The 13097-nt window shown below is 33.5% G+C and overlaps 1 protein-coding gene across 1 annotated transcript; it reads right to left on the bottom strand.

Moving 5' to 3' along the window:
• Positions 1-276: 276 nt before the first annotated feature.
• LOC130625236 (uncharacterized) lies at positions 277-4694 on the bottom strand. The gene is made up of 10 exons (XM_057440321.1): positions 4586-4694; positions 4343-4477; positions 4190-4288; positions 3878-3999; positions 3109-3130; positions 2746-2788; positions 813-992; positions 573-604; positions 461-488; positions 277-349 (listed from the first exon to the last, which is right to left on the bottom strand). Exons 1-10 carry the CDS (start codon positions 4692-4694, stop codon positions 277-279), a joined length of 843 nt encoding a protein of 280 aa, XP_057296304.1.
• Positions 4695-13097: the final 8403 nt, after the last annotated feature.

The following is a 13097-nucleotide window of genomic DNA, read 5'->3' as shown; positions in this document are numbered from 1 at the left end:
TTTTCCGTAATAAAATAAAGCGCTTTGTTGGCTTGAAAGCAACAACGTTTTTGCAGAAGCCAACCGGTTTGAAAACAATCCTTATTGGGCGATCTTTTATGATACACGACGCGACTTGCGGAAATCGAAAGGAAGTAATCAACGCATGTATTACCGCCTTTAGACATTCAGTTGAGTCCCAGTAGCCTCTTAATAATTTATAATATTTATTGACTTTCCCGATAATCTGTCTATGCAAATTTTGGTGGATGTTTTTATTCAGAGATTTTTTTATTCTTATTCAGAGATCTGCATGTGAAAACCAGGCACATCATTATGAGCGTAAACGCACAATTCCCTAGGCGTTGTACTATGGTATAAAAACAACTAACTGCATAAAACCTTGTTCCTCAGTCATTATAAAATTTTAAAATATTTTATTCGAAGAACTCGTCCAATTAGAAGTTCGTTTTGCAATCACGCTTTAAGTTTTTTTTCCTCAACAAAAGCTACAAAAAGTTCGGTTTGAATTCAAGTCTTTACCTTGTGCGTAATTATTCCTAGCATATTATCAGTTTTTCTTGAACACATACATTTCTGTTTAATTTTTAATGCAACTGTTTGTCTAAAGAAATTAATTTAAGCAATGGTTCACATGTAAATTAGGTACACTAGTGGACTTCCCAAATAACTTGTGACACGTTTGTTGAAAGAATCAATTTAAAGTAACTTTGATTGACGTCTACAAAATTATGTTACCATTTTTTATTGTACTGGTCGATAAGGCCTTTGGAGAAATCCACCTGGCAGGGAATGAAAAAGAAAACCATCACTTTAATTTTAATAACATCAGCAAGGACGCGTCAATACACAAAAAGTTTTTTTTTTGAGTTTTATGTACCCATTCACTCCATTGTGTAGAGCTTAAAACACTGATCAAAATATTGTTTAGATTTATGTGCTTATGACGAACTGTAAAGGAATTAAAAGGTTTTGCTGACGTCAGGAAGGACCTGCCAAAATACAAAACTTATATTCTATAATATTTTTATGCAATCTTTCTAAAAATGAAAGATATAGTGTTTTTGACGTCGTGCTATTACGTCAAAAAATTCAACATTTGAGACATATCTTTTTCGACGACATTAAAGGAAAATGCTAATAAATATTTCCATCTTATTAAGTAATTACGTGTCAAAAAAAGGCTAGCAACAGTAAGCACAAATGACTTAAGATAGGTTCTTTATGCATTCAGTTGCATACCATCCTTTCCCCCATAAATATACACAATCAAATAATAAAAATTAACCGGATCCGTACTGCCCTATGCCAACATTTTTTAAATCTAAATATCACAAAACAATGAGCAAGGAGAAAATGTGGAATCACCAAAATCATAATTTTAGAAACATACGGTCCGTCGTTATAAAAATTGCCAGAAATGTAAAATAGACCTGTTTTTGAGGAGCACATCCAAATCAACAAAAATCAGTTCATTTAGCCTATTGTATATTACCACTACCCATAAATCTTCCACAAAAGGGTTATGAAACACAAGTCATTTAGTGCACACAGTCTTCACCCATTAGATTACAAATATAAGAAACAAAAACAGTTTATTATACAAAAGAACATAAGATTTACAATAAAATACACGAAGCTTTTCGTAAATAAACCTTACATCTTCAGGTACAAAAACAATATAAACAGACAACCATACCGTCCTCTTATAAATTTTTTAACCCAAAGCCACAAACCCACGTAAATTTCCAATCAAATGTCAAAAACCCCTGTAAGAATAACTAAAAAATTTACATGTAGACTGACAGAGACAAAGAAATTGTCGCATTACATGTGGTCCTCTTGTAAAGTTCACAGGAAATGTTAAAAAAATTATACTCTAAGGGCATCCTGACATGGCATATTCTTACTAATGCAACATTAAAAAGTGAAAAAAAACTGTAAATATCTAACTATTTCATGTCACGGTACATTTCAATGGATACCTTTTTTAGACTTGCAGTATATATGATCACGTTGTAAATCATGCTATATGTTGAAATACATTTACTGTATAGTTAAATATACTTAAACTGGAAATAATATGGCTAGCTATACATGCTTTGTAAAACACATATAAAGAGTTAATAACATCACAGTAACTACAACAAATCAATGTTCCGTTTGGCCAGCAAATTTGTTTGTTAGCCAGCTAACAGCTTTATGTAGCGTTTTGAATTTTGGTACAAATAAATTAGTTACGCACCAGGGAACACATTATTTATGCAAAAAAATATGCTAGCTTTTTTATAAAAAGCGCCTGCGAAATCCGAGTCAGCCTGACAACTTTAAAGTGTGCTACATAAGAAATTAACAATGATTAGCTGTAAAGAAAAACCAAACGTCTTAAAATATCAAAGTACTTACTATTTGTGAATTCAAATCTGTTTTGAATTCTTCACTTAATTTTTTTTTTTTGTTTTCAAAAATCACTTTTATTATTTTTTGCACTTTTTTCAAGATGGAGGGATCGTTTTTTTGTTGTTCTTTTGTGTCGAAGTAACCATTTTCCAAAAGTAAGCCGTTAAATTTACTTCAGCAAATCAAATTAAGTCGTTTACATCACGTAACGTAAACAAAATAAATCCGCTAACAAAATAGACATACTTTTTTCGGCGACTTCAAAAAAAATTTCGGGTACATCAAAGGAAAATGAACTCATCGCTTTGCTACGATAGAGATGTTTTGTTGTCTTATAAAACATACGTTTTTGTAGAATAACGAACAACAAGATCAACAAGATCGATATCTATAACAACAACCACAACCGCAAGTAACATAAAATTACTTTCTCCTTACAGTTTTTTACCATCAAGTTAATATCGACATTTTATCAATTTAGAATCCGAGAAGAGCCGTCAAGAGAGTGGCGTAAGTATTTTTCTTGCTATATATTTTTTTATGTCAGCCACTCATCCTCCAGTCCATGCTTTATGTAAAGTATCCAACTTTCTTACCTCAGAAATCGTTTTGTACTAGTATTTGAAAAAACCAGCCACATTAAATAAAGGTCGTGCTTCAGCAAGCAGTCCCTTACCAATATTCAAAAGAAGTATAATAGGATAGTACAATCTTTTTCAGGAACAACTTTCTTGAAACAATTGTACAAAATTAAGCTGTTCCTAAGTTTGTGGTGATTTTTTGTGATCGTTTGTTGAACAAGGCTGTATTTTGGCTTTTGTATGAAAAGTGTTATTGTAGCATTTAGAATCAGAAATACTATTCAGTTTGTTAAGCATCTTTGTAATGGCTTTGTAATAGAAAAAAACTTGACTAATAGTTCATTTTTTTGAGCACCTTAGTTTAGCATTTTTTTAACGGCGTTACGGACGAAAATCAATTTCAATCTCTTAGCAAATCGGTAGAAACTTACGCGCTTCTTAATATTGCGAATTATTTAAGATTCCTTTAACAGTGGAGATTTTTGTCGCTTTGACGAGTGACCGCGCAGGAAGTGGACTTTCGCATTTACTGACGAAAAGAAGACAAAAAAACATTGCGTCTTGATTCACCAAAAATCGCAGCCATAGTCCCTACTTTTTTTCGGAATTATTTAAGCTCCGGTGAAGATACTTTTCCGAATTGCCAGCTTTAATGTAATTTCACGGAATTTAATTTATTTTGACTTATTTTCGCGAAAATATCTCTCTTGTGCGAATAATTCCAAAAAAATTTGCCAGTCATACATATTTCCTTCATCACTATTTCTTGCAACCTTGCCCATTACTTTGCATGATGTAATAAAACTCACTTTACGAGGGCTATTAATTTGATTAAAAGCGTATGATGACGCAATAGCTACAAATAACAGTCCCTATGCACGCCAGTTAAAAGTTACTTGAATGTCAATTACATGCTCCAGTATGTAAAAACGCTTCTTGAAACACGGATAGGAAAAAAGAAGTATCCACAAATGGTTACTAGAGACACCAATATATCTTTTGAAGTCATTAAAACATGCTATATATTTAATGACATGTCTTTTGCTGAAGAAAAAATTGCTTTAAACTGATATTGTAAATACTGATATTGCTTTACGCTGAAAAAGGTTTCGGCACGATTCGATGTTTCCGTCTAAATGAATTCCTTTTCCTTACTTAGGCAATAGAGCAAGATTTTCAATGGAGGGATCAAACCAGGGCACGCCTACAATCTCTTTCTAATTTATGTTCTGCCTCCTCATCTTCTACCTCCTCGTCTTCTTCGCCTTCAACCTCTTTGTCTTCCTCTGCACCTTCCTTATCGTCCTCTTTTTTTACCTCATCTTTACATTCTTCTTTGCATTTCTCACTTCTTCAAACACCTCCATCCACTTCTTCATCCACTTCTTCATCCTTCTTGTCTTCCTCTTCCTCTTCTTTATCATCTTTTGTGTCGTCAACTTGTGCTGTGGCATTGTTGTCTCCACGGTCTGTGTCGTTGTCGTCCTTGTCCTTGTCTACGTTGCGTCAGTCATCTCACCGTCCACAATTGCATCCATACTTACGACACCATCCATATTAGCCTCCATATTCACCCTTACGGCCACCCACAATTCCTCCTCAACATTCAACCCCATCCTGCACTGCGTCCACTTCGAACACTTCCACACCGCCATCCTCTACACGTTCTTTATCGTCTGTTATTGTTCCTCGCCGTTCTATACGCACACACATTGTACTCCGTCCACTCCCATACCACCGTCCCAATATTATTCCTCAAAATCCATTGCCTCCTCCACGTCGGGTTCCCCATGATAATGCTTGGTCAGTTAGTCAAGCATTAAGGGACCTGCGTGAATGGGTCAATGGATTTTGGAGGCGGTAAATCTTTATAAATTAGGATAGTAAGATGTGGTGGTTTATATTTTTTTCTTGTTTTGCTTTGAGTGCTATTGGACGTTTTACAAATACCTTGCAATTTGTTCTTATGTTTGAGAAAGTACGCATCCTTACATAAAGTTTTATATTGTAGTACAAATGCTTTGCTTTGTTCAAGAGTTTGCAGTAAGAAATTCATGCACATCCGCTATGCAGGTTTATGCAAGCAGATGTCTAACATGTCTACTTTACGCAACACTGATTTGCTTATCACTTTAATCTTGCTGTTCTGTTAAAACCGACTGCTGACTTACCTATTTCCGTCAGAGCTTCATGACATGAAAAAGATCATGCATTGCATTTACAGTATATCTAATTACCGTTTATGACAGATGGTAACACACATACAGAGGAATGCTTTAAATATTGTTTTTGTTGTATTAACATACTGAAGATTTTTTTGCTTACTTCTGATTACCAGCTAGAATCAGATGAGAATCATATTTTTATTGTGACAAATGATTTCAGTCAAAAAGTAATTAATGTATTCTGTTCGAATCATGTTTAAATATTGTTTACTTGCCTTAGATGTTACTATTTCTAAGAAGGGAGAGAAGGTAAAGGGGAAGGGGACAATTTTTTCTCGTTCTATTATCTTCTGTTTTTGTTTTTTTAAAAAGTAATTCAATATTGGGCGATCCAACGCATGTGCTGAATTAATAATACTGATATTTTTAAGTATTTATAGAATCAGTAAATTTATTAACTAAAAATGGTGAAAATTTTCTGTTGAATACTATATATATGTTAATGTTCAATTTTTTAGGACGAGAAATCGGTCGAGAAAATGAGCTTTGATTCATTATCTTAAACAATAAATACGAAAGTAATCCGGGTTTTTTTTCCTTCTCAGTGCTTCTTTTCCGACTGGTACAGACGACGTTTATAAATTTACCAATAACGCAACGCATCATTTGCTTACTTCCTGCAATTCTAGACATAGTATTACAAAAGATCATTTATGTGCTACTTCTCAAAATTGTTAAACGTTTACTTACTTCGGATCGAGTAATCAACGTTAAAATGCGTCGCACTCTCTGCAAAGCCTGCAAGAAAGGCACAAAATATCTTAATTTTGGCACGGATATGCTACTGTTAAAAATTTTACGAAACTGGAGCTATCTGCGAAATTGCGTCATAAAAAGGACGCGTCAAAATTGATTACAAATAATTTTAAAAAAAGGAATGTAAAAAAAATCAAAAAAAAATATATGACTCAAGTCGGAGGTAGAAAAACATTTTTTAAGGGGGCTCGCCCTAACCTGCATATGGCCCAGTCTGTGTTTCGTAAGCTTATCGCATTTCTCGATATCTGGATTTCCCAATAAATTGGACGATAAAACGAAAAAAATTAAGTGGAAGAAAATTGAATTGATATAACTTGTTATTAAAAGTTTAACGAGCAGCAAGCACGATATAATGTCTGTATACTGGATTACTTAGAAATCTTTATTAATCAAATCAATGAAATATCGGATAAATCTTATATCGAGAATTAGCAAACATAAAATATCTTCCACAAAAGTATAAATGCGTGAATTGTTAAAAAATATGTAATATAAGCCTTAATGTTACAATAATTTGTAAATATACGTTGTTTTAAAAAAGCCGTCAACGGCCATATTTTCCACACAATTTTTCGACGCAGAATACAGCTATTTGACGTAACGATAAAATTTTTTGAACTAGTCCATTTCACTGTGTGTTATGTTTTGAAAAAGCTAAAAGATTGACAGATAATAATTACGAAAACATTTTAAATCTATAAAAAAAGTTTATTATATTAAAATTGTCGATTGGCAAAAATATCAGGTAGTGTTATTCACATTCTTACCTATGAAAATGAAAAGTCCATTCACTAGTGAAAAAAAGACATTTACGTCAACTAATACCAAACCACATCTTTTTGCAGAAAACTTCAATTTATTTAAATGACCTTCCGAAAAAGCGTACAGGAACAGACGTTTTTACTGAAACCATTTTCTTTAACTTTAAATTTATTCTTAACCAAACTTTGCTGCAGTTGTTTTTATAACACCACGCGTGTCATAATTATAATTTTTGCACACCACCATAATTCGTTAAGAAACCCGCTTTTTAGTATTTAGAACAGGAAGAATTATTGGTAAACAGGTGATAATTGTTTTCAGCATTTGCACTTTAGTCAACGAGAGCAATAGCTTAATATGCGTATAAAAGACATGTTACAGGACACTGTACAGGAGTAAATGCAAGATTAATAAGTCAAAGCATTGTTGCACTAACTACACAGACGTGACATCTGTGTGCATCCACCTCTTTGGCGAGGTGTATCATTTTCTTGTTACATAACTTACTGGGCAAATCATCACATTTGTGTCTCAATACAAAATTCTATGCAGGGATGCAATGCTTTTCTCCTGCATGAGAATAATAGCAATAGTAGGCAGCATGTTATGAAAGAAACGAAATACTTTACTTATTTCAGCATTTTTTGTGACATCGCAAGATCGAAATTTGTTCAAAATACCTGCTTAAAATTCACTTACTTGAGTTGCAGAACGAATATGATTCTATTTATAGTTTCTGGAGTCTAAATAAAAGTTATTTAAGTGATCTTCCTATTTTTACATAACTCGTTTCCAACCAATAGTTTCCAGAATTATTTGAGGATAGTCCTATCGTAGTATTACATTGACTATGTATGTTATTCATAATGTCAACCAATAAATTAATAATACCATGAGTCACAAATAGATATTGTGTTTACAGAAATCTTTATTTCATTTCAGAAACTGTTACACTATGTAATTCCTGCAAAAAAATGTCGAACAGCCATAGTTTCATTTAACATATCGGGGTGTAGTGTTTGCTTGAAGTTGTTTTGAGCTCTATATTGGTCCATAAAAATGTTATTTGTAACAAATGTCATATAGACGTAGAGCTAATTTGTGCATTGCTACTACAATAATTTCCTGGCAACGAGTGAGATTCAATTTGTAGTCCGCAGAACTGGCTATTTAAACGTAATCTTGTACAACCAGTAATCTATCTTACATCAGAAGTTAAGAGACATCTTTATAATTACTAAACCAGGGTTTTATCACCAGCTATAATGCAGTGGTGGATTTAGGAATAGCGAAATTACAGCAAGATACATATCTAGCTAATTGAATAATCACTCTCGACATCAACGTGACTAGCAAAATCAACATTACTTTCTCCAGTACTAAAGTTTTTCTATAAAATCCTGGATCCAACACTGCACTTTTCATCTTTCTCACAATCTTTTCTTTCGTGCCTGGACTGATCCAGTTGAAAGAAGCTATTAACTCCGCTAGAAGTTTCAAACGTTTCAGTGATCCTTTCAATGTGCATCCAGAAAATCTGGTAAGACATAAATAGCATTTTTTGTCTATAGGTTTAGGCAAACGATAATATTTATAAAAAGTGCTAGGAATCTTTGTTCCTTTAAACATGTTTTTAAGCATATAATTTTTTCTGAGTATGTTAAATAATCTGTTTTTTCATTTTAGTGAACCGGTGCGTGTTTTTGCTAGTCCTGGCTGTCAACATGGACTGCTGATGCTGCTGCTGGCTAGTATGATTAAGAATACAGTTGCCGCTCGATATGTGGAACTCGTCATAACTGAAACCTTATATAAGTGGAACCATTTTCGCAAGTTCCTTGCTTTGGCCTTTTTCAAGCTTTTATAATTTCCTTAGATAAATGAAAACTAAATAAATAGAAATTTTGTTCAGTGGATTTGGTTCACGGATTTTTTAGAACTAACAGTTTTTTTCTTTGTTGACTTTTGTGATTTTTCTGTATTGAAGGTGATATAATGATGCCTGAATTATAATTAACCCGATATTTCTTTAATGGTAGTCCCCTTTTCAGAACTTAATTGAGAGAAATGACCAAGCCTGCTAATTGTCACTTCTCTACTTCAATTGCTCTTTCATGGCCTAGAATATTTTTCAATGTGAGGTGTTATTTACGTTCACAGTTCAAAAATTCATAAACCAAAGATTCATTCTAACTGCTCATAAATTATAATATTATATATATATATATACCTATGAAATTTAAAAATAGTTTAAGAAAATAATAATTAAAAAAAAACGCAATTCTTACCACTACACTGCAGCGATATACTTCGGATGTCTGGCTTGTTAAGATTTCTTGGTTTGCTCAAATCCTAGGCGATTACTTTATACAGTTTATATAAATTATCTATAGGATATACACGTTGTTTTTATAAGACCAGTGTGTTTTAGTTTCAGCCTCGATGTTTTTAACTTTTTTGCCAAATACTATTCTAATTATTTTCAATATGTTTTTAGAATGACTATAGCTTGAAAATATATAATGCTTACAAAACATACTAAATTTGCCTATATTACAGAAAGATGTAATATGCTACGCATTAAAATATTATTGGAAATAATATATTGGCTACTTTAAGATTTAACTTCGTCAAAACCATCAATGTTACCCGATATATTACATAACATTGTCTCTGCTATAACATGTAACTTTAACCAATTTATTGAATATTTAATGTATTAATGTATGTACTATTTAAAAATTATTACTATTACTATTGTTTCGAATTTTCTTGACTTGCTAATTTTAGTTGTCTCGCATTGAATATCTGTAACTAAAAAGTGCAAAAATTTGGTCATAATCACATAGTTACAAATTTAAAGACTTTTTTCTCTATTTGTTCTTACAAGACAAGCTTAACTACTAACAAGCAGTAATTCACGGAATGCTTATGACAAACTTAATTTAAGCAACTTTTAAATTAGCTACACACGAAAACGTTAATGAATTGGTAGTAGTGTTGGCACTTTCAGCAACATGTTATTAATACTATAAATACTTTTAAGACCAAATTTGAAATCACATGTCTTCGTCCAAAACTCTTGACTATCATCCAACCTTAACAAAAAGATACAGCAAACGGGGGACAGCGAGGAAACGGTCTTAAGCAATTTCTGATCAACCATCACCCCGTTCCCATATTCCAAATCGTCCGTGCCTACTTATATTACAATTTTAATCTATACCCCAGTCTTTAACCTTTACGTCCATTTTATCTGTAAACCCCGTTATCCTCGCTTATCATTCCATACTCCTACCCCATCCGACCTATAAACACCAACCCAGCCTATCAACACCAACACGTCTACCTACACCACCACGCCCTTCCGTGTCAATCTTCGTCCTGCCCTTTATAGCCGTTCCATTGACATCCCTCCATAGCCAGCTCTTTGATTTTCTTATCTGTTTGATAAGAGAGTGGGTTGTAAGCTTTGGGGGGAAAAATACTATTTCACAATTACTAAAAACTTGGTAAGCTTTAGAGGGAAAAACAATTGCTAAGAACTAGTGGTTTATACTTTGTTGCCTTCAACTTTATTTGTGAAAGGGAGAATACAGAGATTTATTTCTGAGAATGTTTTTGCTTTGACGGGTTTACTTTTCGGCAAAAAATTCAAAAAAAAATTATTTTTCAAAAAGATATTACACCCGAAACACTATTATGTGTCTGCTTTAGAACATACTGTACTATAGCGCTCCAGCAGAATTTCTAATTATTATTTTGCGTCATATTTTAATCTTGACGTCAGCAATTTGTTATGTGACCAAAATTAATTTTTGTTTGCCATATTAATTGTGCCAAATATTTTTTCAAAATGACATCTGTCCACCAAAGTAGATAGGTTACACCATCATAATGACCTAAAATCACAGGCTAGGAAAGACAGACTGGTGGCTTGAAATCCTACCATCATGATATGGTGCTGCCTTATTCCAAACCGACTTTATTCTTTTCGGCAAAGTTGAGCTGTCAACTAACGACTCAGAATTAGAACTAAAACAAGACGTATGATATACGCAAACAACCTCGCGAATAAAGTTTACAAAATGTTGTCTATCAAATTGGGATTTTTGTTACGAAGTTAGACACGACATATTTTCCTATTCAGATACGCAATAATATTTGTTACACACTACGCAGTTATTTTTTAAAATTGATTTGTGAGATCTTCCTGAAAGGAAAATTCCTCGAAATTTTAATTTTCGATGGGTCCGTCTTGGGTGAACCGACTGACAGGAAGAAGAAAGACCACAAACCCACAAACCCCAAAATTTGCGAAAGTCATTAATTCAGTTAATTCTGCCTACATTCACTTTTAAAAAGTTTGGTGGAAACACCTTTATTTACTAGCTAGTTAAATAAGTGTTTTGAACACTTGTCTTTTTAAAAAAGAAAAAAGAAAAAAAAAGTAAAAATAGTTACCAAGATGAGATTCGAACACACGACGACTCCCGTGTCGGTGCTCAGAGAGGCAAAAATTTCCATTCTTGTAGGCCACATTTGCGTTTTAATACAAGCTCACGAGCTTGTAATAATACTATAATGGCTAATGGTTTTCATTGCCCTTCCAATCTAAAACCATGTATAAGCATTAGTTTTCTCGAATTTATAGTCGTCGTCATAGTCAACGGGGCTATTTTAAAAAAGTTACATAGAGGACATGGAGTTCGTCTCTTTGGTTACTTTTTCCAAATTATCATTGATCCCAATAACGTGCAGCGCAAAAATAGATGGTACAAGTCGGGTGATTTTGGACATTTAATCATCACGGGATTACTTGGCTGAAAATTTTTTCTAGCAAAACTGGATGTCAAACATGCCTTCAAGTTGTGCCCAGTTCACCCAAATGACTGGCATCTATTTGGCTACAAACGGCATGGAAGATATTCCGACTTACTCGACTGGATTCTTTACCCACTAGCTGCCATTCGGCAGCTGCTGCATTATCTAGATAACTGTATAAAAGGTAATTCCTCCAAAAGTCGCATGTTAGAATATCATTATTTTAATTTAAAAGGTCTTTAAATGCTTAGAGTACCTTTAGACGCAGAAAACATAAACGGTCCATCCTGCACCCGGAATTATTTATGCATCGAAATTGATAGCAATCAATTCACTATCCGTTTACCTAAGGAAAAATTTGATGCTGTTTTTCCCCAGTTGGGCGTGCACAAAAAAAGCTACTCTCACTGACAGCATTTTTGTCTTTCGCATGCAAAGTCGTTAAGGTCGCCTTTTTTGGTACATATGATACATAGGGCATTATTTATACAGGCAACAAGCTATCGCTAACTTAGAAACGAGGTGGTGTCGTCAATGTTTTTTCACCACGTGGGTAACTAGGGAGCACCTGGGACCAATTTGGGTATTTTCCAAACCTGGGTTCCAAAATCCGTTTGGGAATGGACGGGTATATGACGTCATCAAAAAATCTTAAAATCCTAATATCTCTGCAACCGTTTGTCTAAAGTACATGATCCTATACATTTTCTTGATCATCGTTTTAAGATCTATACGATGTAGGCAACAGGTACTCAAATTTATAAAAAAAGTTTTGACGGGCCATTGCAGCCGTCAGCAAGCATTTTATGATCATATACGCTTTCTTGATCAGCAGTTCAAGCTCTACACAATAGAGGCAACGTAAAAACCAATTTCCAAGAAAATTTTTTGTCTCTTGACAGATCATTGCTTACTTTAAAATTAAAAGAACGGTTCTTTTTTACTGTTATCATGTGTGAGTGGGTTTTTCCACGGGTTTTATCGACTATTTTCTATATATTTCTGTTTTTTTTAATAAATTTAGAAAACGTTGAAGCAATTGAATTCACATTCATGGTCGAACACACGCTGTCACTTGCTACTTCACGATGAAAAAGTATATTCTTTTTCTGTATTAAGTATTATTACATTATACGATAAATGACTGAAGTAAGAAAGATTCAAACAGAAACGATTGGTTGGAATTTCGTAGAAGGCAATTTTTCGTCAATCGCGTTTACTCACCTACGATAAACCCTGTTCCCTTACAAACATGAACGCAAATTCGACAAATACGAACTTGTGTGAAAGCACAATCGGGGTGCCTCAAGCAGGCTAAGTGAAAAAAAATCATTTATTGTAAAATGTTGTAGTGAAATTGTTGATTATTCCGTTAATTTTGAACTCCTCCAATATCAGTACGATCGTTGGATGTAAAAAAAAAAAGTTTCTGGTATGTTTTAAGTACTTATTACATTGCCACAAGTAATATATATTTTCATATAAGAAATGCACCTTTCAATTTTTATATAAATGCTATTGAAAGTGGCAAAAAGTTTGGCTCTAC

This window comes from Hydractinia symbiolongicarpus, chromosome 1, assembly GCF_029227915.1.
Source record: "Hydractinia symbiolongicarpus strain clone_291-10 chromosome 1, HSymV2.1, whole genome shotgun sequence".
Lineage (NCBI taxonomy): Eukaryota > Metazoa > Cnidaria > Hydrozoa > Anthoathecata > Hydractiniidae > Hydractinia > Hydractinia symbiolongicarpus.
This window is presented reverse-complemented; position numbering and strand designations above follow the sequence as displayed.